This window comes from Nelusetta ayraudi, unplaced genomic scaffold (genome assembly GCF_046127955.1).
Source record: "Nelusetta ayraudi isolate G7.1 ecotype Tasmania unplaced genomic scaffold, CSIRO-AGI_Nayr_v1 ptg000071l, whole genome shotgun sequence".
NCBI classification, from domain to species: Eukaryota; Metazoa; Chordata; class Actinopteri; order Tetraodontiformes; family Monacanthidae; genus Nelusetta; species Nelusetta ayraudi.
In genome coordinates this window covers 2653988-2679813 of record NW_027466121.1, presented here as the reverse complement: position 1 = coordinate 2679813, position 25826 = coordinate 2653988, and the positions used below count along the sequence as shown (strand labels likewise).

General features: G+C 42.9%; 2 protein-coding genes across 4 annotated transcripts in view; both read left to right on the top strand.

Annotated features, from left to right (window-relative positions):
* The first annotated feature begins 841 nt into the window (after positions 1–841).
* On the top strand, positions 842–21968 carry edc4 (enhancer of mRNA decapping 4). Of its 3 annotated transcripts, XM_076042699.1 has the most exons (31): positions 842–924; positions 1045–1102; positions 2117–2279; positions 3503–3614; positions 3946–4045; positions 4275–4461; positions 4733–4880; positions 5096–5200; positions 5382–5494; positions 5681–5764; positions 5855–5950; positions 6131–6230; positions 6436–6616; positions 6736–6802; positions 7429–7520; positions 7690–7871; positions 8107–8186; positions 8566–8704; positions 8796–9091; positions 9670–9888; positions 10333–10434; positions 10516–10659; positions 10978–11014; positions 11145–11292; positions 11560–11703; positions 12542–12657; positions 12755–12920; positions 14709–14895; positions 16815–17034; positions 17215–17378; positions 20139–21968. In XM_076042699.1, the coding sequence occupies exons 3-31, from the start codon at positions 2143–2145 to the stop codon at positions 20320–20322; spliced, it is 4050 nt and encodes a 1349-aa protein (XP_075898814.1). In that variant the 5' UTR covers positions 842–924; positions 1045–1102; positions 2117–2142; the 3' UTR covers positions 20323–21968. The 3 variants fall into 3 exon arrangements, with proteins under 3 accessions (XP_075898814.1, XP_075898813.1, XP_075898815.1); XM_076042698.1 differs by having other exon boundaries at positions 891–1102; XM_076042700.1 differs by lacking the exons at positions 842–924; positions 1045–1102 and adding an exon at positions 1202–1223.
* A 2533-nt stretch (positions 21969–24501) lies between these two features.
* Positions 24502–25826, top strand: part of nrn1la (neuritin 1-like a) — a 57871-nt gene continuing 56546 nt past the window's right edge. Inside the window, exon 1 of the mRNA XM_076042752.1 lies at positions 24502–24866. Coding sequence (XP_075898867.1) covers positions 24809–24866 — 58 coding nt within the window. The 5' untranslated portion in view covers positions 24502–24808. The remainder of the gene's footprint in view (positions 24867–25826) is intronic.

The window sequence follows — 25826 nt, the reverse complement described above, 5'->3', positions numbered from 1 at the left end:
GCAATCAGTCCAGATATGTTACTGCTTACACATTATGGAGCCCCTAGGTTGCTTTTATACTGGTCCTCAGCTTTTTATTGTATTGTTGGGTGGTATTTTGTTAACATATAGTGTTTCAGACAAATGTTTGAGGAGCCCTTATCACAATATATGACATGCTGCTTGTGCAACTGTATGGGCATTGGCAGCATCCTTTCTGTCCACTGGTATTGCGCACCCATAAACATTTCCAGTGATCTTGCCTATGGAAGTAGTGTTGTAGTAGTCTAGATTGGTCTTGGTTTCAAGACCACTTTTTAGGGGTCCCAGTCTTGTCTCGGTTTCGGGCTGGGCTGACTGGGGATTTTTTTTATCAAGACCGGTCAAGACTCTGATCAAGACTCTGGTCAAGATGAGATAAGAACAGAAAATAATCCAACAGCTGCTGTTTTACAGCGCTCTGTTTGTGACACCCAGAAAGACACAGCCCCTTATTCCCTTTTTTTTTTTTTTTTATTATTATGAAGCAAAGTTGTTGTTGTTATTGTTTTTTTGAAAATGGTTCAAAATAGTTGGCATAGCAGAAAAATGTTAAAGAAAATTATTAAAAGTCACCTTGCTGAAAGAGATGAGATAATTAAAAAAAGAAAAAAAAAAAAAAAGAAAAAAGATACTGGTCATTCCTTTCTGTTTTGTTGTTATTTTTCTTTGGTATATAAAGTATTGGTCTGGTCTTGGTCTCAAACCTCAAATGTCTTGGTCTCGATACTCTTCAGTCTTGGTTGATGCGGTCTTCACTAAATGGAAGGCTACATTATTATGTACCTGTTTTTCCTTTCAACTTTACGTCTCATAGGAGTTGAGCGAGTAGGAACCAATGACCTGTCACATGAGGAGTCGGAGCCCAAGACGCGGACGTAACGGAAGTTTAGACGGTTGCTCTGGGTGAACGCGAACACTGACAAGCATCACATCTTAGAAAGAAACATTTCTCATCCTATTAATAACAACCCAGTCTCCCCTTTCCCCTCACACATGGCGTCCAACTCCAACATGGATATCCAGGGTGCGACCCAGCATCTCCGTGACATCCTCAAACTGGACCGTGCTGGGAACGGTACCGGTAAGTTGAACCGGGAATTAAAAGCGGCTGCGCTGCGCTAGGCCGCAAAGGCTAATGCTAAGCTAACTAGCTGGCGTGATTCTGTGCGCACCTTGGTGTGAGGAAAAACAAAGTTAGCTCTGTGAGTTTCACCTCCACTAAAGTCAAACAATTGTTCCGGATGTTGAACTATGACATGTATAAGCAGTTTTTCTCCTAACATTTCGCCGCAGTACCAATATGTTGTTGTACGCCATTCAGGTAGATTTTTTCCCCCCTACGAAGTGTTAGCAGCGCCAGCTAACGTATGACTGGTTTCTTTCTTGCCTTACAAAAACTCTGTAATTCACCGTCCAATGGCGACACGAAATATTCAGATATTTCATTGGTTCGGTTATGTGATTCACCCTCCTTTATCTACGTTTACTGGTACTGAAAACAACAAAGAGATTCACTTAAATGGTTTAATGCACTATGTCAAGGAGCTCAAAACATTGTCACTCCACGATAGTATCACGTATTAGCTTGCGCATCCATCACTGCGCAGGCAAGCGTTTTTGTCTGTCAAAGTTTCGTTTTACTGCTTTTCGGCCTGGTAACCAATTTTCGTTTCATAACTCACGTCTTTTAAATGACCGTGGGGTGCAAAGCAGTAACTACGTAGGTCGTGGAAAAGTCATTTGTTTTCAGAAATGTCGATCGTTTTCTAATGGTCTACTGTCATTTACTTGTGCGTCACAGTTTGTTATAAATTCAGCAATAGGCAGCAATGGAAATTGTTTTGTGTAAAATCATTGGACTCCCTTTGTTTTGTTGTTATATTTGCTCATTATTATTATTATTATTATTATTATTATTATTATTATTATTATTTTGCATTTCTTGCTAGTTGTATGTTAAAGTTAATGTTACAACAGATCTTTATTGTAATTTTTCCGTGAAATGTTTATTTTTATATGAATGACAGTGGAACTTGACGCAGCATCACTGTCATCACTTCCGACTGCAACTTTTGCTTTCTCCTCCCTTCCTCAGATGCACAGTCAGGTGATGGCCCGAGAATGCCATCTTTCAATGGAGAACTGAATGGGTTATTGGGGGCAGCAGGTATCCTCGCAAATACTGATAGGTCAACAATGTCAGAATCTACCAGACCAATCTCTGAAGACGTCACTTGTGCGGAGGATGCTCAGATAATGTGAGTACACTTCAGTCTTACACTGCATCCGTAAAGTATTCACATCCCTTCACTGTTTCCAAATTTTCCGTTTGTCGCAGCCGTATTCCAAAATCGATTAAATTCATTTTCATCCTCATAGTTCTACACACAACACCCCATAATGACAACATTAAACTGCTTTTTTCATGTGTATTAAGAGTAGAAATCTGAGAAATCCCATAAGTATTCACAGCCTTTGCCATGAAGTGCAACATTGAGCTCAGGTGCATCCTGTTCCAACTGATCGATTGCCAGCGATCCAGCTGTAGTAAAGTCAGTTGATTGGACAGGATTTGGAAATGACATCTAAACCGAGGCGAGTCAGGGAGGTGACAACGAACCTGATAGTCACTCTGTCAGAGCTCCAGAGTTCTAGTGTTGCTCAATAGAGAGCATCCTGACACACTGCATGCGTGCATCGTTCTCCAGCTGCACGGCTGGAGACAAGAAAGGGCTCCAGAGGGTCGTCAACAATGCCGGGAAGGTCATCGGCTGCACTCTCTCCTCTCTGGAGGGTTTGTACAATTCTCGCTGCCTCAGGAAAGCACAGAGGATCCTTCAGGGTCCATCTCACCCAGGTCACTCACTTCTTGAACTGCTGCCCTCTGGCAGACGTTTCAGGACAATAAAAGCAAGGACAAACCGACTGAAAAACTCTTTTTTTATGCCAGAGCCATAATTGCACTGAATAGTCCAGACCAGAACCAGACATACACAAGGGGCATGGCATGTGCATTAAAGGGGAACAGTGCAGTAACTGCAGAATGTGATTGTGTTGAATGTGGTATGAGTGTTGTGTGGCATGTCGTTTCTTCTGATAGTTTTTAGTATTTATTGCTCTTTTTTGGTCTAAGTTATGTTTATATCCATTTGAACTGAGAAGAACATTACATTTAAACATTAAAGGTGTTTGTAGCATCATATTCACAAGGACTTGAGGCTGCAATGGCTTTGCAAAAATTTTTAACTTTTTTTTCACCCTGTCATGTTTGTGTGTATGTGTGTGTGGGATTTTGAGGTAACATTTTTTCAATCAACTTTGGAATGAGGCTGCAATACATCAGAATGTTCAAAAAGTAAAGCCCTGTGAATACTTTTTGGATGCACTGTAATCGGCTCTTGGTTATTTTTATGTATTTATTTTTTTTCCAAATTGCAGATTTTTTTTTTTTTTTAAATGACTTGTGCTTTAAATTTTGTAGCTGCCTTTCTGGTGATGATGGCTCCACATGTATTCCCATTACTGGCGTCAATGTGGAGATTATGGCAAGTCAAGATTCGGGCATCAACAGCAAAGCTCGTGGCAGTAACAAGGTAAGGCACTGCACACAAGGCGACGTGAGGACAGAAATATGGAACAAGAAGTGCTAACGACATAACTAAGACATAATTAACAACAAATATGCAACATCTAATTTCAAACACACAGGGTGGAATCTGAGAGACTCTCAAGTCTTCAAAAGCTTAATATCAAGCATTGCAGTGTTAAATTTTATACAGACATGAAGCTGTTTTAAAATAGATCTTAACAACAACTTATTTAAACTCAGATTTTTTTTTGGCTCCTGCTATTGAAGTTGCGCCACTGCAAAGTAATGCTACAAAGGTTTTCAATTTGAAGTATTTGAACTTGTTTTCCATTTAGGTGAAAATTCAACCGGTGGCCAAGTACGATTGGGAGCACAAGTATTATTATGGCAGGCTAATAGCGGTGTCCAACTCCTTTTTGGCCTACGCCATTAGAGGTGAGTTCTCTTCTACTTGTGTTGATAGTTCCAACTACTTTTTGCCCCAAAAAATCTAAAGTGTTTCTGCGACGTATCACAGCACGTTGAACCCGTTAAGTGAACTGCTCTTTTCTTAGCGTGCAGAAATTTCTGATTTACTATGTTTTGATGATCAGTGGGGAAAACAGCATCTGCATTATTGCTTATATTAATAAGGTACGTACCACGATTATTAATCTTTTCCCAGGAGCCAACAACCATGCAATGATCCGTGTCCTCAGTGTGGGTTTTGCCGAACGCTCCCTGCTCAAGGGCTTCACTGGGGCGGTCACGGACCTGGCTTTTGCCCACCTCGACTCCTCTCTTTTGGGTTGCGTGGATGAAGCAGGCAACCTCATGGTCTGGCAGATCACGTGCAGCGGAAGCAAAATCCTGTATCCTTGAACTGAGTCGACAGACGTCACTGTACGGTCGGGATAATGTGTGCAACGTTGTTTTGATGTTATTTTTAAGCTCGTATTTCGAGCGCGCGTCTGTTTTAAGCAGAGCTGTGAGAGAAGCCTGAAACCTAACTAAAACGTAACGTCACGGTTACACTTTGAAAATGAAGCAGCAATGCGCTTCCTTAAAAAAAGTATTTTATTCTATTCTATGTCAGGAAATAGTCTGCTGTGCTATTTTTTTTAACTACACCCCCTCCCCCAGTGATCAAGTGGTGATTCACATTCAGAGGCCTGAGGACACTCCACTGAACTCTCACCGGCGCCTCATCTGGTGCCCGTTCATCCAGGATGACAATGAGGACAGTCCGGAGGACGGCAGCCAGACCTTAGCACTTTTACATGAAGACAGGGTACGATTGTTTGTGCACATTGTTCAGGGTTCATAAAAACAAGGATAAAGGTCTCATCATTCGCTATGAGTTGTAATACGAAACATAAACATAACCACAGAATAATGATAAATGACACATGGTCATTTCTACTTGTTTGCAAACCTGTACCAGGTACTTATACCAGGGGAAAGTTTAAACTTGCTCACCTTGTTCTTTACCTGCTTTGCACGTAGACCGAGGTGTGGGACCTGGAAGTCTTAAGAGCCAACAACAGCAGCTGGCCTGTCAAAGATACGGATCTTAAGGATGGCCTTATCACAGTAAAGGGACATACCCAGGTAAGGTACAGCATAAATATTGTTATCAGTACCAGAACTTCCAAGAGACACACCTGTGTCATCTTGGCCGTTGACTCTATTGACATGAAGTCCAAGTTCTGTCTAACCATTTTGATTGCACGTAATGTAATTCTGAAGATTGTAGCACGCTTGATTTGTTTGTTTGCTTGTCCCTCTGCAGCGAATCAGTGAAGGGGCTCTGTCTCCAGATGGAACAGTGTTAGCCACCGCAAGCCATGATGGATACATCAAGTTTTGGCAGATATATGTAGAAGGGACTCAGGATAAGCCGAGGTAAGCGAGGAGTTTTCCTTTTTTTTTTTTTTTTTTTTTTTTAATAATTTAGATGGTATTTCATTTATTATTAGGCTATTTCTTATAATTCAGTGGAATATGCTCCATTTGTGAAAGAGTAACAGGTGCTACATTCTGAGGTCAATCCCCTCTTATCATTATATGGTCTTGTACTCTGAAATATAGGTGTCTCCATGAGTTACGTCCTCACGGCGGACGCCCGCTCTCGTGTCTTCTTTTCTGTGACAACCACAAGAGGCAGGATCCAGAGTCAGTACCTGCAGCTGCACCACATAAAAGACACTAATTCAAGCCTTTCGCTGTTCAAACAATTCTCTGACCTGTTCCTTCTCCCTTCAGGGTTCCGTTTTGGAGATTTTTGATAACGGGCGCTGATCAGAACCAGGAGTTGAAAATGTGGTGCACTGTTTCCTGGACCTGTTTACAGACCATCAGGTAATTACTTTGTCCAATCTTACGTCTGTGGAACACGGCTTGATTTCACGACATTTACTGCAACATCCAAATTTCCTTTTCAAAACTACGGCATATATCTGTTTATTTCCACCTGTTCCAAATTTTTTTTTTTAATTTGAATGGTTTTCATAACAGTGTTTCTTTATCTTTTATTCTTAGGTTTTCACCAGATCTGTTTAACGCGTCAGTTTTACCAAGTCTGAAGGCAAGTCTGGATCTCGCTGCCGAGTATCTCATCCTCACAGATGTACAGCGGAAGGTAAGCACAATGTAAAATGATAATTGTATTTCCATGACAGTACTTTGATGTAAATCCAAACAACAAAAACTAATATCCTTGACTTAATGAACTTGAATATTACTTATTGCGCCCCCTTTTCACACTTTCTTAGAATTATTTTTGTTTGCACACTGCAATCCCACTTGACCTCTAGCCTGACCTGCCTTTGCCGCTCTTTGACCAGGTTCTGTATGTGATGGAGCTGCGGCAGGATCTTGACAAAGGCAAGGCCACATTCACCGCAGTGTCCGAGTTCCTCCTCACGCATCCCGTGCTCAGCTTCGGCGTCCGGGATGTTGCTCACAGCCGTTTGCGACACACAGAGGTTCTCCCCGCAGAGGAGGAGAGTGAGAGCCTGACAACAGGTAAGTGTGTGTGCATGGAAACTTTCTGGGACCAAGAATGGTGTTTTTTTGTTGTATCAGTTTTCCACAGGTTATCACATTTTTTAAATTCTATATTTGGTATGTCTTTGTTTTTTTAGAAGGCTCTCAAGGACCCACAGAGTCCAAGTCTGGAATCCAAATCAAACTCTACTGTGTACACACCAAGTGAGTCTCTGTTCACCATCTTTTTTCCATGGTCTTCATACCAAATGTCATTGCATTCTGACAAGCCTGTTTGCTTGGATGGAGGCCATGAATATTACATGTAGTCCATTTGCTTCAACATATAAACTACCGTGGCTCAGTGTGTACAGTTGGTTGGTCTGGCGCACTTTTGTCAAACTCAAATACACAGTGGGGCTAAAATCTAAAACTTGGACAAAGTTGCGGGCCAACATTGATATTTTTTGAAAAAATCTTCCTCCAGATATAAGCGCTACATACCACAGTCTGTAGTATTAGCGCTACATGTGCTCTATAATAGCAATGAGCCAGCCCTAGCAGTGATTTTTGGCCAAATATCATGACACAGCGGGCCAAATATGGCCCGTAGTGCCAAAGTTTGACACATATCGTCTAGCGGGTCGACCGATGATGGAACAATCAGCAGTTTAAATCGTGGTTTCGGACCGTCCACTAGCCGATGTGCCCTTGAACAAGACACTGAACCCTTCCTTGCTCCAAATAGGCCTGGCAGCTCCTCACATGGCAGCAGCTGCGTATCATCACCCTTTATTATGGGATTTATTTGATAGGTTCCTATAGATCATCTTGCTTGTGTGCATTTTCAGGAGTCTACAAGATGTCCAGATCTGGTTCCAGCCAAACACTACTTCCAGTTCTGATGTTTTTCTACCACATTCCGATTCTCAGGATGGTTTTGGTAAGTCTACCTCTAAAAGAGATGAAAAGACAGAAAGAGTTGAAGCCAATTAGGTTCCTTCCCACCCTTGACTCTATACTTCCTGAATGCGTGCAATACAGGAAGTATTCATCACCATTTGAACTCAACAGATAACGGAATGATCCTTTTGTTGTGTCCAATCCTGCAGCATTTTCAAGTCATCTTACTGACCAGAGTTCTGACAAGGAATCGGGCAGCGGCTCCCAGACTGACCTGAGAAAGATTCCCCCGCTTCCTGCACCCACAGACTATCTGTCAAACTCTGGCAACGGCAGCGGCGTGATGCCTAAATTGATGACCCCCGACGCCTTCATGACCCCAAGCACTTCGGTACGCGCCACTTCCGACACGCGTGCTCACATTATAATGTGTACATGTTTCAGTTGATGTGTAGAGTTAAAGCCAGATGCGTAAACTGTCATTTTCTTATATATTTCATTCTCAAAATGTGTGGCAGTGTTTCTGATCGGCGATGCAAATCAAGCATGATGTACATTTTGAATTCGGTGTTTCTTTCCCCCCCATTTTCCATTCCATCACATTGCCATCTTCTGTCACCCTGCAGGTGCCAGCATCTCCTGGCAGCAGTGTGAGCAGTCTGACCATTGTGACCGCCATTAGCAGCAACTCTGACTCCACCAACAGGTTTGTTTCATATACAGTTTAGACTGGAATCTGGTCTGCTTTTCAACTTAACTGTCTCTTTATTTGTGAAAATGGGATTTATTTCTTTTTTAAAATACACACACCTGTCACCTCACAAAGTGAAATTACACCACTAAAAAGCTACATATCCACCCCCTTCCTCCTGAAATAAAATTTAGTTCATTGAATTAAGTTTTGAGATTTCTTATCAGTGTTTTATATTGTTCCTCCCTGTATTGTGGCTGCTTATGTGCTATTTATTAGTTACAGTTTTGGTGTTGATTCATCAATATGTTGTACACTGTCTGATCTATTCCTGCTCCCTCGGTCATAGCTGTCACCATATGTCCTTGAATAGAATCTGTGTCACTGTGTGCAGAACTGTCGACGACGTCAGTCAGAGTCCAAACAGACAAGACAACAACAACAACAGCAGCAGCAGTAGTAGTCTGGTGCTGTCCAGTAGCAGCCCGAGGGCCGCCTCTGCAGTGTTGCTGCCCGGACTGGACACCCTAAAAGTAGGAATCGTACACCCCTCAACTTGGAAAGGTTTCCAACTTTTTGTCAATTTGAAACACAATTTTATTAAATGTATTCTTTTTTTCTTAGGCTTTGGCGTCCCCCAGTGGACCGCTGCCTCTCGACACCCCTCCCGTCCTGGACTCTCCCCTCCTGCCACCCCTGTCCTCGCCCACCAGGGCGCGCTCCCCTGACGTCATCTCCTCGGCCTCCACGGCCATGTCCCAGGACATGCCGGAGATCGCGTCCCAGACCCTGCAGCACCAGCGGGGGCTCATATCCACCATGGACCCCCTCCCCCTGTCGGCTCTTCAGACCGACAGCATGGCCTCGGCCGCCTCCGCCCTGCATCTGCTCACCTCACCGCGCAATGCCGGCAACAATGGGTATGTCGACCACAGGCAATAGTAAAGTAACATTGTGTTTGGATTTTAATGCACAAGATGGGCTGACGTTAATATCTTGTGAAATTGATTTGCCTTGAATAAGGTGGAGTATTATTCACATTTTTTTGGATTTGGCACTGGTCACAGGATGATACTTTTTCGATGCCAGATGTTAAAATGGTCTCCATGTGGCCCTGTGATAAACTGGTGACTTGTCCAGGTTGTGACCCCATCCATCCCTGTTTCTGAGATAGCAACACTGCAACCCTGAGTTCAAGAGGAGGAATATGTATCTTTGTTTTCGATACTGTTTCCATAACAACACGTTTTTTTTTTTATACCAGATGTTGTAAAACCAATTTGAACAAAATGTATTGCCAAACACAGCAAGACACTTTTAAATTCCATTTTACTGGTGATTCAAATCAGGATTTGCTCTAAATCAAGTTTGTTGTATTCCCGTCCTTTGGGTTTTGTTTTAGTTTGATCCACTTTGATGAAGTGGAGCCACGTTATAAACTTTGTCATTTGGCACCAAAAGATGATGAACTCCTAAACTATTGTATTTTGCGTCCCAGTTTGTTGCCCCTGGAACTTGGAGGTGCAGATGGGCCGGCAGGAGAGTCGGAGCCGAGACTCAGCCACACTCCTTCTCTTCTGGAAAATGCCCTGTCGCAGGAGAACCCTGTCGGGGCAGGGTCCTCAGACGTTGGTGTCAGCCACACACAGTGGCCAGCAGCACCAGACATCACGAGAGAAACCAGGAACAGCTTAAGGGACAATGGCCTTAGTGACTGGTAAGAAACATGCACATGAAAGATTAAAAAGATAAAAAATAGCTAAAAATGTACATTCATTTGTAGTACCCATACCCTGAGTGGGTTAGTATGAGAGTATTGGAAAGTTTCAGTACTAAAAGCAACATTTTCTGTCAATTTTCTTTCAATTATTTTTTCATTTCTTGGTGCAATCAAAGTGACTGATTTTGAATTTCCTCTGTCTATCAAAATAAAGAAAAATGCCAACATCTACCAGTCCCTCTACCGTAAACATACATTATTGTAAAATAAGCTCCTACCACTATTTTGAAGCAGAAGGACAGGACATCCTCTGCTGTTGATTTTAAAAAATTCAACTTGGTAGTAAAGGCAACACATGCACAAGTGGTTGTTGTTGTTTTTTTTACTCTTATATGTTTTAAACATCAAAGATTGTTACTCTATTATTTTGCCTCATTGTAGTTCAAGAGAGGAGTCCAAGGACAGACACTTGAGCTCTCCTTACCATCGACGCTCCTACCACCTCCCTCAAAACGACAGTCAGGACACTGGCCCAGAGCAGAGGTAAAACAAAGTGCACGCACTTTTTGTTCTCTGCTAGTAATGAATAAGTAAATAAGTTGAGTGGTTTTGTGCTTGACCCAGTGACCCCGACGACGAGGTGGCCAGTCTGGCATCTTCCTCCGGGAACTGTGGCACTCGATCGTCTCACAGACTCCCAGTGAAGGACTGGAAGGCCTCACCTCGAGGCTCGCCAAAAGTGAAACGGAAGTCCAAGAAGGACGACGGGTAGGTTGAAGACCGATCAGGAACGAATTTCACCGTAAAGCAGACAAAGCATTGAAAGGTGGTTTGAACCAATTAAGCCATAATAATAGCCTTCAATGAACGCCCTGTACTGATTGAGCAGAGCATTCTGGGATTTGTAGTATTAGCGGCGGGCCAGGAGCTCTAGCAGTGATTTTGTATTGCCAAATGTGGCCCACAGTGCAATTATATTTGGCCCGCGGGCCAGATTTGGACACCTTGTGTTTATTGTAATCATCATGCTTCCACTTTGCGTTTTTTACTTCAGTGCTGTTCTCTTTACAAACTGTTTCTTCTCAGGGATTTGTCTCAGGCAAAGCAGATGGACTCTGGACAGGTACGTTGTTCACAAACCAGGATATGAATATTGAAAAACACAATTATGTTCTTTATGTAGCAGAAAATGCTGGCTGACACTTGCATAAGATGGTAAACTCGATGACTTGATGATTTTACGCTCTTTACAGATGAACGCAGAAATACAGGAAGAGTTGCTGATGCTTCTCCGTGGCCAGCAGAGGGAGCTAACTGAGATCCGTGGCCAGATTGAAGCCATGCAGAGCACCATCATGTCCCAAGTTGAGCACGCCCTGACGAGCCACCATGAACAAGAGCGTATCCTTTACTTGCTTGATACTTTTTAGAATGATGATGATGGTGATTATTGATGTTGTCGTCGTTTGTGTATTTTGTTGTATTTATGGGTCACAAGTGAATTGAAAGCTGTGTGGACCACCCATAATTTCTAATCATCAGACTTATCACAATATCTGGGTTAACGAAACCATAATGACAGCGCTCTCTTTCAGACCCCACAAATAGTTGTTAGAGTTGATTTCATGCCGCATTCTTGACTGCAGCCTTAACATGTTGTGACCTCAGAGCGCAGACTGGAGCGAGTTCTGGCCGAAAGTCAGAGCCGTCAGCAGCAGTTTCAGGAGCATCTGAGTCACGCCCTCAGCTCGGCGCTGACCGCCAGAGTGGACAAAGTGGTGCGAGACGAGATGAAGAAAACGGTTCCACAAAGTACGGAAACAGTAAAACTCAAATCAATGTTAATCTTTTTTTTTTTGCAAGATTCAACTGCATTTGGACCTCGCCGAGGTCCAAATTTTCCTCAACTGTGTTGAGGAAAATAAATCTCGAGGTTTATTCTTTTCAAGCAAACAAGATACGTTTGAAAGCATTGTAAGATTACAGTCTACTCTTCACTCAAACACAATGTTGGAAAAGGGTTTCCATTCACACCTGCCGCCAGATGATGGTGGCATTGCACCATCTTGCTGCGTAAAAACTGCAGTCAACTTTGTACTTTTTCCATTGGGGATAACTGCACGTCCTCAGTTGACACGTTCTCGACTAAAAGGTGACCAAAAAGAGAACATCCCTCAAATTTGAAGGTCATTAAAAGCACACTATGCATGTACATAATATCATACATGCCCACACATATACTTTTAAACGGCCTTCACTTGGTTTCCCCCATTCTGAAATGTCAGCTCTGTGCACACTGCAGTAGGCGACGCCTCTGCATCCTAAATGAATCTGCTCCGGAGAATGTTTGTTCATTTTTCATAATTCCAAACGACATTTTGTGTAGGAGCGTGCAGTGGCAGGCTGCATATAGAGAAGACCCATCATCATTATTATTATTATTTTAATACTTGACGTCACTCAGAAAATGAATAAGATCCAATAAAGTTGAGGAGAGTCGAGGTGTGTTGGAAAGCATCTCTCCCAGCCGTCTGACGTGAGGAGATGTTCTCGTCCTTTCTTTTCCCCTCGGACTTGGATCTTCTGCTCTCATTAGAGAGATGCTGCTCCTGCTAATCTGCCTTTGTCAATTCCTCCCCTCCCTCTCCAGCCATCTCAAAGAGTCTGGAGCCGGTGACAAGTCAGCTGAGTAATTCGGTGGCTGCGAAGATGACCGCCGTGGAGGTCGCGCTGAAGGACAATGTCAGCAAGGTGGTCAAATCCAAGGCAAGTGTCCGTCCTCGTCCGACCACCGTCGCCGCTTCCGCTGCCGCCCTTTCCCTTTTCCCTGCCCTTCTCATCCGAAGCCGCTTCCTGTTAACAGAACACGACGGATGCCATTGGTCGGGCGGCGGCCGAAGCCATGCAGGGGCCCATACAGGCGGCGTACAAGGACACCTTCCAGAGCATCGTGCTGCCCGTGTTCGAGAGAGGCTGCCAGTCCATGTTTCAACAAATCAACGACAGCTTCAAACAAGGCACACATGAATGTGAGTCAAATGTAAAAACTAGGCCTGGCAAAAAAGTTTTAGTTTGCGTATTGAAAAAAAAAAAAATCTGTTACTTTTTTACTTTTTACGTCCACATTTATGGAAAGCAATTCTTACCTGCGTGTCTTAATTGGTAACCAAATGAACAAAAAATATTATTATTTATTTCAGGATAGTACACCTTATTATATATATGCATTTTGTTGAATGAAATTGATTGAAACAAGACAACGACCCCTGTCATGAATCCAAAACAAAGCTGTCAGCAGGATGTGAAGAGCACTTGTTCATATAAACACAAACAACCACAAGGAAAAAAAAAGAAAGCTGTGTTTCCGCACCAAAAACTCAAGTGAATTCAAAAACCTGCTTTTGCTACAGGGTACAGGGTACTCCAAGTATTCTCATTAACATCATCAAAAGCCGACGGTGCAAACAATGTGGCGCAACTCCCGGTTTGTTTGCTGGCTGCTTTGCCGTACAGTTCACACTCTCAGTTGTGTGACTGACGTGATCGCAATATGACAGGGCGGCCATGCCTCCACAGCGCGTTTAAAATATGGATGGATGTGTGTTGTGGCGTGTTAAAAATAAATTCAGTGGTTGCAAAAAAACAACCAAAAAAACGAAACCTTGGGGAACGGTGCTTGCGCACTGACCACTTCTTATGCGTACCTTGTGTCTGTTACCTATTTATTGTGTTATATATATTTATATTTCTTCTTAGTTCCATCTAGATCAATGCCTGGGCGATGTTGCCCGCTTGTTCCTTTCCGGATGTTTATTTCTTATCAGGACAGAAATGCCCCAAGAGAATGTCTGTGAAAAGGCTGAGGGACAGCCTTCATAACAGTTCTAGCTGAGCTCAGCCCCCCGATGTGTTGATTGAGCTGATTGTGCTTTAACGCTCCTTAGGATGCTCACAGTGAGAGTGCATTGACTTCATTTATCAAGGCTGTTGTAATGGCTGTCCGATGAAAGATGCCCGTGGTTCGCCTGCAGTAAATACCGAGGACAGAGTATCCCTCTGAGCATATGAGCCTGCTGAATGTTAAATATAGTCTGTGATCAAATTCAGGGTTTAAGCTTTTGTGTATTGATTGCAACTTTGTTAATGCTGTATAAGGTCTGCATTATTAATGCGCATCAGAGTGAAACCTCTGTTGGAGGGCAATATTGATCCTAACACAAAAGTCCTTGGATTTTTGTATTTTTTTTTTGTGTTAAAGTTCCGTTTGTTTGTACAGTTGTTTTTTTGGAGATGGTACTGGGCCAAAAGATCTGGCGTAACACTCGTATCAAGCGTGCCCAAATTCTGCTGAAAGCACTGACTTTTACAGCGATGCCAACCGAGATTAGCGCTGGTTTTTCTTTTTGTCGAGTAGCTCCTTTTGTCCCGGGTTTATCCCAGTCACCTTTCACTTCAGACAAGAAAGTGTTTTAAATACAACCACCAACCCAAAGGTATTGATCGTAAGACCAGACCAATTTGAACAAGTTTTTGAGCAATTATTTATGCTTCACAATTTGCCATAAACTCTACAAGAGCAAAAATCTTGCAAACATTACTGTGAAAGACGAGATCTTTCATGCAAAGACAGAAATTGTAAATTCTCAAAAAAAAAAAAGTTTAATAATTATTCAAATACACAATGAGTAAATTGGGAGGCACGACACGTCTGGCTTCAAGTTTATTTCAATTTCGGACCTGACATCACTCTATTGATTTGTCTACCCTCCACCGGCATTGATTCCTGTGTTGTTTCTTTTGTTTCTTTCTGATCGCAGACATCCAGCAGCTGGAGACTCACATGAAGAACCGCAAACAGAGGGAGCAGGAGACACGCGACCCCTTGATCGGCCAGCTCCAGCAGATGATGGACGGCTTCCAGAGCTCCACCGATCAGCTGGCCAACAACATCTCCGCCAATGTGCGCTCCGAAGTCCAGCACCAGATCCAGATGATGATGGGAAAGTACGGCAAAGTATTTTTGCCTATGAATCACATACAGTAGTTGGCGGTGGGGATGCAAATTATCCATTAATTCATGAATCATTAGTTGATTGATCTTATCGATCGATTAACGATGAATTGACAAGCAGAAGTTTTTTGAGGGTCCAATGTGACCCATTTTTACATTAGAGAACAGTAAAGACACCCTAAACATTTATCCTCTGACTTAAAGTTAATTTCTAATGGGTCACATTTCAACATTTATTTATTTATTCATTTATTTATTTATTTATTTATTTGTTTTTTAAGTTTTTGTTCTAGGTATATGATGACCACAGTATCACTGGGTGAATTGCTCTTTCCTGCCACTACACTGTTATGATATTAACTACCTGTGTAAAAAAAAAGTTCAATTAATTGCGACTAATTGAATTTAATCGATTAAATTCTTAATCAACAATTAATCGATAATGGATTCATTGGAAACATCCCCAGTTGGCGGCATGCAAAACTGAAAAGTGTACACAGAGTCGTTTCAGCGGACAGTGTTTTCGAATGAAAACTGTGACTAACTCGTAGCAGCGGCAGTGATTGGCATTGAGATTCCAAGTGGGTATTTGAGATATGAGCAACGGATTCCAGCAGATGCTTTGCTCTCGCAGCCTTTCCCCTGCCAATTGAACAGGTGCATAATGGATTTGAGAGTAGAAACAAGCAAAGCGTAATCCTGGGGCTAATGTAAGAACATATTCGATCCAGTCTCTCGTTCCCTCTGCAATTAATTTCATGGCCTCTAGAGTTTATAGATTTGTCAGGTCAAAGCTGGAGGAAAGTAGCCGGCGCTTTAACGGTTTGAAATCTCCAAGAGCAAGTGATGGCGGTGGCGGTGGCACGTGCAGAGCTAGAATTTCAAAATCAAAAGAGAAATGAATAATATTTAACTTCTTCAATCATATTTGATTCCAGAAATCCTCCCCAGCGGTATCCGTTAAAATGTTAAAGTCCCCCTTTTGTGCCGATTCGCCAATGTCATGCCATTTTTTTTTAGTTTCCCAAAAGGCAGAAATTCCACCCAGTGCCAGTTTTGCGATAGCCTTCAGTGGCCATGTACGCAAAAGTAAAACAAAATGTTTCAAAGGTGAAAAAAGGTACTGCCATCTGGCATCGTTCCACTTGTTTTTGTTTTGAAGCAGTGATGTTTATAAATTGGAATGTTGCGTATATTTGGATATTTGGATGACACCACGGAACCAGTATGCAGACAAATTATCTTTTACTTGTGTTGCTTTTTTTTTTTTATGTTTAACTACATAACTACCGTAGATGGCCATGTAGATGAAACTTCAATTTGAGGTGGACTTTTCCTTTAAAGCAGGGAGGGGTGGGCAAACTTTTCGACTGGTGGGTTTGATGAACTTTGACCGAGGGGCCGGAGCAGGAGCAGATGGATGGAGTGTTTTGGTGACCCACCTCATAGGAGAGAAAAATTTATCATGGGATCAGTAGAAAGCATTTGCTTTAATGTCTCTGATCCTGTCAAATATGAATCTTTCGGTGCCAAATTGCGATATTGAAGAAATTAAATCTTGTATATAATCATTTGATCAAGTCCTTGCCAGTTACAGAGGTGTGAACTTACGGAGTGAAAATTAGCATCATGTCTAAGAGGTCTAAAGTGTGGCTACACTTCATTAAGGTGGATCAAAATTATGCAAAATTGTGCCGAGGATGTAGTGGCAAAAGGTTTTTCCAAGTTTAGGAGTTTGCATTACCGATTCTTTATTGTGATATTTAGCTTTTGCGCAATTCTAGGGTTAACGGAAACACAGCTAATGTCTCCCTTGTTTCTCCACAAGAACGTGGCCACTTGATGTCCCCCCGAAAGTGGTAATGAAACCTTGACTCAGTCTGTCTCCCTCTGTCTCCCCGTCCCCCCCCAGTATGCAGGAGTCTATTCTTAGCCACGTGCAGCGGATCGTCAAGGGGGAGGTGAGCTTGGCGATGAAGGAGCAGCAGGCGGTGGTCACCTCCAGCATCATGCAGGCCATGAGGTCCGCGGCCGGCACGCCCGTCCCCTCCACGCACCTCGACTACCAGACGCAGCAGGCCAACATCCTGCAGCTCCTTCAGCAAGGCCAGATCAATCAGGCTTTTCAGCAGGTAAGCACACACCTACCTGTCGTACAAGCATGAGCTGATGTCTGTTTTTTCTCAACTCAAAGAAAAGCATTGACCTCTGACTGTGAGGCAAAAATATGCAGTGGTGGGGGAAAAAGTTTTCCGACGCCACGCAATTTGGACGGACGCTAATTGAAAAGCATCTGGTTCATCTCTTCACAGGCGCTGTCGGCCACAGACCTGAACCTGGTCCTGTATGTGTGCGAGACCATTGACTCTCAGCAGGTGTTTGGTCAGCACCCGTGTCCTCTCAGCCAGCCCGTGCTGCTCTCGCTCATCCAGCAGCTCTCGTCCAACCTCTCAACCCGCTCGGAGCTCAAAATCAGGTGAGCGCCTCAAGGCCCCCCCCCGCAGAGTCGCGTACTTGACCCACAGGTAGGAGATTATGACGAACTCCTTGGCCCGATGAGACGATGCAAAGCTTGAACGTCGAACCGAACATTAAAATTAACGTTCACAACCTGGACAGGCCATCACGTTTATCACAGGGCCACGTAGGGACAAACGAGCGTTCACACTCACGTGCACACTCACTCTGGTGACCCTGTGAACAGTTTCGAAAAAAAAAAAATCTGTCCTTCTGTTACTTCTCTGTCCTTTTCGTGTCCTGTATTTTCTGATAAGTTATTCGCGATATTTTTCTCTTTTGCACTTGACAGCACGCCTGTTACTTTTTCTAGCACAATATGTCGCTCAAAGATGTGCGTCCTCAAAAAGCTTCCACATCACTCAGCTTTCGTCCTTTTCCTTCATGAATTCTTGGATCCCATCTCCTTGCTCTCCTCTCTCTCCCTCTCTCTTACTCTCTCTCTCTCTTACACTCTCTCTCTCTCTCCCTCCCTCACAAACACACACTCGTCATTTTAATAATAAATTTGAGTAAATTTCTCTCTCTTTCTCCACCCCTCCTACCCCATTGAGTCCCCTTACATATCTCAATCTCGCTTCTTTACGTACTTTGACATCACCTGCCTAATGCTCGCACTGAGCTTCAGTCCAAGGCGCAAACGCACTCACAGAGACGCACATTTCACAGCTCCAATTGCGCTCCCCCCCCTCTCTCTGCATAAAGAAAACAATTAAAAGTGAAATAAGTGACAGGATTGTTTTTTTCTGGCTTTTTAACATTGTCATTTAGTTCTTCTTTTCTTTTCTTGCCATTGATGGCATCTTAGTAGAATCCATGAAAGAGAAGTAAGAAGGAGCAGTGGGATAGCAGGGACCAGAGAGGATCATTAACAGGATCGTTATCCACTTCTCACAAACACATAAAGCCCTCTGAAGTACTGCGCGCAGTAAATGAAAAGGGTTGGACGCCGTTTAGTTGTCGTCTTTCTTCGCCCCCACCCCCCACCCCCTCGCTAGACGTTAACTAGCTGCCCGAATGTCATTCTGCGCTACGGCAGCGGTGGAACCGGTTTTAAGGGTTTAACGTTAAAATGGAAATATTTCACTCTGACTGCCAGCTTGAAGCTCAGCCTGTGTTCGAGATATGATATGAAATGATATACACGAGTATATTTGACTGTTCCGCAGTAAATTATATCAAAATCTCACCATGCAGTCAACAACAAGTCCGCAGCAAGATTAATATTGTGATGCAGGAAAAAAAAGACAAATCTGAATTTCCAGATGGGGCACTGTAGTCGCCGCAGTTACTTTTTTAAATTTGTTTTCATTTTATTTATTTATTTTGATTAAAAAAAAAACAAAAAAAACATGCTATACGAAAAACAGAATACAAGCTATAAAAAAAAATATAACAATGTCCGAAAAGGAGCAGGTAGAAGTAAAACTTATGTTACCCTGCTCCTTTCTTGCTTATAATTCATAAAAGTCAAGTCTTCTGTCAAATTACAGCCAAATATAAATATGCAAACAACCATCCAACTTCCCAATTACAGATGTACACATTAAAAATATCTCCAACCCTAATGACAATCCATTGACTTTCATATAGAATAATTTAACAAAAAATAAAAATCATCCCTGAACACAAGTCCTCCTCAACCATGTAACTCCCCACAATTTATTTTTTGTATTGTGCTTTATTTGTACTTTGCTTCAACCCCTCACACAACCATTTCCACAGCTCCACCGCACAAACTGAAATACACACCCTTTTCAGAGATTTCCTCTTAGTTAGGTCACAGAAGCACGACATTGACAAATACCCTTGCGTATTGAGTACGCGCTTTGTTCAAACGTGTACCGTCTCTGTTCAGGTTTACGCAGGAAAACTCTCAAGTCTCAAGCTTTACTTCAGAGAGCACAGGGAGGGGAGGACTGTCAAAGCTGGGAAGAGACAGTAACTTCATATTTAAGCAGCATGTAAAGCTACTGGTGGTGTCGTTCAGCACAGGGACAGCAAAAAAAAGAGAGAGAGATAGATGCACAGTTCTTTCCGTTTGTTGCTGCTGTAATGTTTTAGTGGGGGCATAAAGTTGACTGGCAGTCACAGAAGTAATGAAGGGCAGTGTCTGACATTCAGAGCGCCAGAAGTGTTGAGTTGATCGTCGAAGCTTTGCCTTTCCATCTGTACGTTTGACCCCGTGGTGCAGCTGCAGCCTCTGCACAAGGTGCCTTTGTGCTGCTCTTACATCTGATTACCATCACGGTAACACTGTCCATGAAGTTCTGTTCTATTATGCATGATGAGTGCCTTGAAATGCATTATAATGCCTTGCTCAGGCATTATAAAGCATGTCATAAATGTCCATAATCATGTATGACAACTTATGACGGTGTTAATACGTGATTATTAGTGGTGGATATAACGTGATATAAGCTCATCATTCAGAGTGTCACTTTACCATGGAGGTATAAAACATTGTAAATGATGAGCTTATAAGACATTATAGCCACTACGTATAATTATTTATAAGCGTTGACACAAGTTGTCATACATGATTATAAACATTTATGACATGCATTATAACGCCTTTATGAAGGCATTATAATGCCAATCATAATCCATGCAATACAATTGACCTTCATAGCAAGTGTTACCTAAATCGTTTTTTAAAGTTTGCCCCTGCGTCTTTTCTGCCTTTTTTTTTCTCACCCTGAGTGTCTCCTCTGTCCAGCTACTTGGAGGACGCGGTGATGAACCTGGATCACAGCGACCCTCTGACCAGAGACCACATGTCCGCCGTGCTGTCCCAGGTCAGGCCCAAGCTGTTCACTTTCCTGCAGCAGGACCCCCACACCCCCCTGTGCAAGAGGGCGCGGCGCCTCATGATGATGCTCCAGGGCCTCGTCAGCCACTAGGTCTTCTCGTGCGGGCCGCAGAAGATCAGCCAATCCAGAGCTCTTCTTCTTCTTTCCATTTTTTTTTGTTGTTGTTAGAAATGTTTTACAGGACAGAGAAACGAGGACGACTTCAGCCCACTTTTGCATTGTTCGGGGCTCGCGGACTAGATGTGCTTGCACGAAAGCGGAAGACAAGAGCTTCTGGATCAACTGCATCCAGCTTTACCTCCTTGTGTCATTCGTTCCCTTGCCCTCGTTCTCGGCCTGCCCCGGTGCATTAGCAAAATAGAAGCTGGGTTTTTTTTTTGTCACCGTTCTTCTTTTCCTTGGTAGACTTTCAGAACAACACGACGAGAAAGGAAGTTCCCTTTATGTTCTTGGAGATGTTTTCAGAGCTGTTTATCAGCCTGCAATTTACTTTAAAAAGAAACAAAATCAAGGCATCACGGTGGATACGACTGTGATGTCGCTTCTTCTAAATGCTCATAAGACTGAGAATGTTTAGCTGATAGGTCGGCGAGACCAAAACTCCCCGTTTAGTGTGCTCAACTTGTTTATGTCCTTTCTGTCCTTTGGGTCAAACGAGTTAATGGTAATGCAACTCGTTCAACGAAAGAAGAAACGGTTCACAAAAAAGGACTTGTGTTGATTCGAAAAAACGTCCCGTCATGTCTCAGCCTTGAAGTAAAACGTACATTTGGACGTTTTTGTTTGTTTTTCTTTTTTTCTCCTTTTCTTTTGAGATCACACACCAGCATCTTCGGGGTCTGCGGGACGACACTGTGCTCACTTTGAAGGGTGTATTTCCTTGCTGTTGTTGTTTCTTCTTCCTTTAGAAAACAAGTTATCCTAGCAACTAAAAATATGTAACATTCAAAGCCATTTTATTTGTTTGTTTGAATATTTTTGCTCAGTTATTTCTTAATGGGTTGAAGGCAACACAACCTCCTTCGGCCCAGTGTGCCCCAGTGCGCACACGCATGGTGTTCTGCTCTCATGGCCAAAGTCTCAGAATGACACGCATGCCTGGTTTCTCTTTAATGACTCCTCCTTTTTTCACAAATCGTGTAATTGGCTATTTGAAAAAGTCACAGAATTATCAAGGTTTGTAAACAACATAAAAACAAATATATTTTGCTGTGGTTACTGAGACTAAGGTCCTTGTTTAAATGTGGTCGTCTGCACCCCAGCAGCTGTTTTTCTTTTTTTTGCAGCCGTCCACACTGCTCTCTTGTTGTCCACTGCTCAGACTGCGCCCCACATGTCCTCTGTTTTTGTTTTTTTGTTTTTTAAATAATAAACATTTGGCATTTGTAAGATCTGTACACTCGCTTCAAGACTTGTCAAACTAGGTGACGCAATTAATCTCGTCCTAAACATAGTTGGTACTAAGGACTTTTTAATCCAGATATTCCCAGTGTTTGTAAAAAAAATGGATGTGCAGTGACTTGGAATGGGCTGTAGGAGGCAGCACTTAGTGAGACTGCAGATGTTCACCCTGCTTGTCAAGTAGATAGATAATGACATCAACAATCACTCCCATTTAAAATACTGCTTTAGGTTACAGTTGCACTATTTGTTTCTCTCTAAAGCGCAGGTCCGGGGTGCGACTCATTCTTAGCCCTGGATTTGGCCCACTTTAGATAACAACCTATCATATTTTTTTTATAAAATTATAACCTTGACTGGACAAATGCACATAGTTTTTAATTTAACCAAGTCACAAAACAATGCAGGTGCTGTTTGGACTATTTTATAACTTTGCTGGACGATCTACACATAAGCTGATTAACCTCTTTCCACAAATTGAAACTAAAATGTATTTATCAATTTATTATATTTTTGATAATTGATTAAATAATAATCGCTCAGACGCCCAATTTGCTCCCAACACCGTCAAGGGGTGGCAAGTCGATGGATGGTCGGATCGTAACCATCTAGTACGTTTCATGGTTATTGTTATCCACATTTTCCCTTGCTCCCTGCCTCCCAACGGATCACAGCCAATTAAAAACGAGCAAGTCGGAAGTGTTTGGAATCCTCGTACAGCTCAAAACACAATACACGAAGATGTTCCCACAACGGCGCGAAGAAAGACGTACAATGGAAAATAGAAAGAGTAGCATCTTGTAGAATTATGGCAACAACCAACGGCAAAGTTGCATTTCTGCCCCCCACTGGTCAGAAATGGAAGGTTGGCTTGCTCACAGCCTAATGCTCAGTCATATTGGAAGATGCAAAATTACTAATCTTAATGCAGGGAATCTCGATTGACCCAGTTTCCTGAATGATCAGAGCCGGTGATCTTTCATTAGAATCAAATTAATACATAAATACGTGACCTGGCTCACCGGTAAATGCACCAGTCCTCCCGATTAGCCATTCTGGGCCTGCTAAAGTATATGGAAAGTGTATGATAATATTGTGTACAATAGAGCCTGGTTTCACACATTTGATTGCAAGGTGAACAGCCTGTTTTGCTGATTGTAAAAATAATATTAATAATAAAGGGTTCTGTTTATTGGAATTGTGTTTAGAAATTGGATTTGTGTAGGAAGTGCCTTAACGCATTCAACATGTTTCCCTTGAAAATGTGAGCCTGTAGATAATTTGTGTCCAATCTATTTAAGCATTTATGTTTCTGAATGGTCCGATGTGGGTGAGTCCAAAGCTTATGAGGACAAACATTCGGCTACCAGGGACGATTGAGTTGAAAAAACAGACGGATCAGAGATTGATATCTTTCTATCACTTTTGTCTTTTATTTGCAGACCCTCATTGGGTGACCTCAAAGTAGGAAAACGGGGGAGTGTGATTCGTTCAGTCCAGTCTGCTTGGATGGTTGCGTTACCGTGTTATTTTACCCCCAAACATTTTGAAATAAAATGACCTGTTCAATTATCTGTTGTCTTTTTTTTCTCGTGTTTTTTTTTTTTTTTTTGTAACAGTCTTTTTGTGTGATTGTTCCCATATTACTTGATTATTTATTAATGAGTCATAAATATGGTGGTTGTTTCACTCTGCTTGACTTGGAGCTCTTGAGCAATTTGAGGGAATACCCAGTAGAACGTTCTCGTGTACTTGTTAACTCTGGTATTGACATCGTAACTCTTCGCGAGTGCATTATTAAAAAATCACATTGGCAGGTGGTAATAATAATAATAAAGAAACAAAAAAATAAATGATCAATTAATTTACACATGTATGCATTTTTGTGCAAAGCACATACTATACTAAGCGTCGCCAGACAAAAATGAACACTAGAATCCTAGCTGTTTCTATCTTCTTCTATCACAGCGTGAGTGCAATGCACAATGGGATATGCAGCCAGGTTAGTGACCATCGCTTGTACACTGCTTTTAGTGATGCACTGTGGGATATATTGAGTGGACTATAGAGTGAATACTGATGTTCACTCAGGATTTGGACACCACTACAAAATGGCGTATTTCTGCTATATCAGGAGCCATATGAAGGACAACCAGTTTGCAACACTTCTGAAAACAAAAACAAATTTTCTCAGTTATTTGATTCATGATACTGATATATGTGAAGACACGGGTCACATTAATGAGCTGTCAATAATTGTCAACAATGACTTGACAAGATTGGATAAAATTGAATTTTGAATGCAGCTCAACGACTTGTGCTACTTTTACAACAGGCTAGCTAGCTGCTCATGTGATCCTTGGGGGGCTAACTGGTACCCCTTGCCCTATATAGTGCACTATATAGTGAGTAGGGGGCGCTTTCGGACACAGCCAGTGACTATTTATACAAGAGAGCAGGGGGACACAGCTGAGAACAATCAAGGGCAGGGCCGGTAGCGAGACGCAGGTGAAACCCATGGGACGAAAAAGGCGGGAAAAGAAAAACAGGAAGTAAATTAACGAGAAGACAAAGTGGGACGACGCTAGCGAAATACAAATAGACAACAGACCATGACAGAAATTGAACGAATGAATTTGTGTGCAGTCGCGCAAGGTACCAGTATTTTACGTATATTTTAAACTCAACCACCCTCCCTTATTAAAGGTGAACACACTCACGTCCTAGGCGCACACACTTACACACATGCACTCTACGCTGCACTTGCATCTCTGGTGACAGTAACCGAGTGGACTGGAAGGCAGCAGGACTTTCCCGGTGTTCACACTAAGAGAGAAAGAGAGCGCGAGCGAGCAGGCACTGCGTCTCTCCCAGCATCCACTCGGTCCAATTACACAGGGGGACTTCCCTCCACCACCACCTCCTCTTTTCCTCCTCCTCCTCCGGAGCTCCTGAACGCACCTTGCATGCTCTGAGAGCGGAGTGCGGAGGGAGCTGCCGAGCGGACAGGAAACCCCGGAGCAGGACGGCGTGGGTTTACGTGCTCTTTCCACCTCCTCCACCCACCACACCCCACACCCCACCACCCCGCAACTCTGCACTCCTACTTCTGCTACTTGCTTTTGGGATTTCCTGCGCGCACGTCAAACCTGCGCGGGAAAAGGAAGGACGCGCCATGGCATCGCTGGTCAACTCCGTGTGCCGCCTCTTTGTGCCTGTTGCTCTGCTGTTGAGTGAGTACCTTTTTGACCTTTTCAAAGAGTCCTATCCTTCTGTTCAAAATGCTCCCGTGGGAGCAGCTGTTCGTCTGTTTGCGTTAAAAAAAAATATATAAAAAATGATGGCCGGAACGGACTTCCCGCACCTAAACTTTAGGAGGCTCTCCTGAAATTTTGAGCGCGCCGCTGGTTGATGGACACCCGGACGAGACTCGTGTCAGTAACTTTGAGGATGCCACATTCGTTTTGCAGAATTCCCACATCACCCTCAAGGTTGTGTACGCAAGCAGAACCGAGTGTTACTCCACTCCGCCGGGACAGCGCGCACGGTCCCAAAGTTGGATACGAGCATCATTACGCAATGCGTGTTTACCAGGCTGCGTCTGCGAACTGGGTTCCACTCGACCGACTGCGGTTGATGGAAACTCCTCGTCAAACAGGTTCATGTTCGTTAAATACACCTGCTGTTCTGTTACTGATTATTGATGGAGTGATATTATGTTAAATAGAGGATATACATTATATAAAATATATTTAATGACCCTCATCTTTTCTTTGCTCTAACGTTGGGATGAGGATGGGTTTCCAAAAAGAGTCAACTCAGTGCTGCAGAGACTATTTGACCTTTATTCCCCAAAATGCTCCAGGACAGTGAGTATCACCCCCCACCCCCCAACTCTGTCATCTTGCACTGTGAGGTTCGACAGGGAAGCGTTTCGACTCCTCTGGTCTGAATTTCAACCAGAACATATGACATATATACTTTTCAAATTGTGAAATTTCAGGGTGCACGTTTTAAGTTCATCTAAGGTGCAAATTTGATAACACAGGGACCCGTGCCTGTCAGCTATGAACTCGTACTCCCTGTTGCCCTGCCTGTACGGTTTGCAGTGGGTGCAAGTAGCAAGACAGTAGTGGCTCGTAAACATGTTTCATTTTGGATTATTGTCAGCGTGGTGTTTTAGTGTCAGAGGC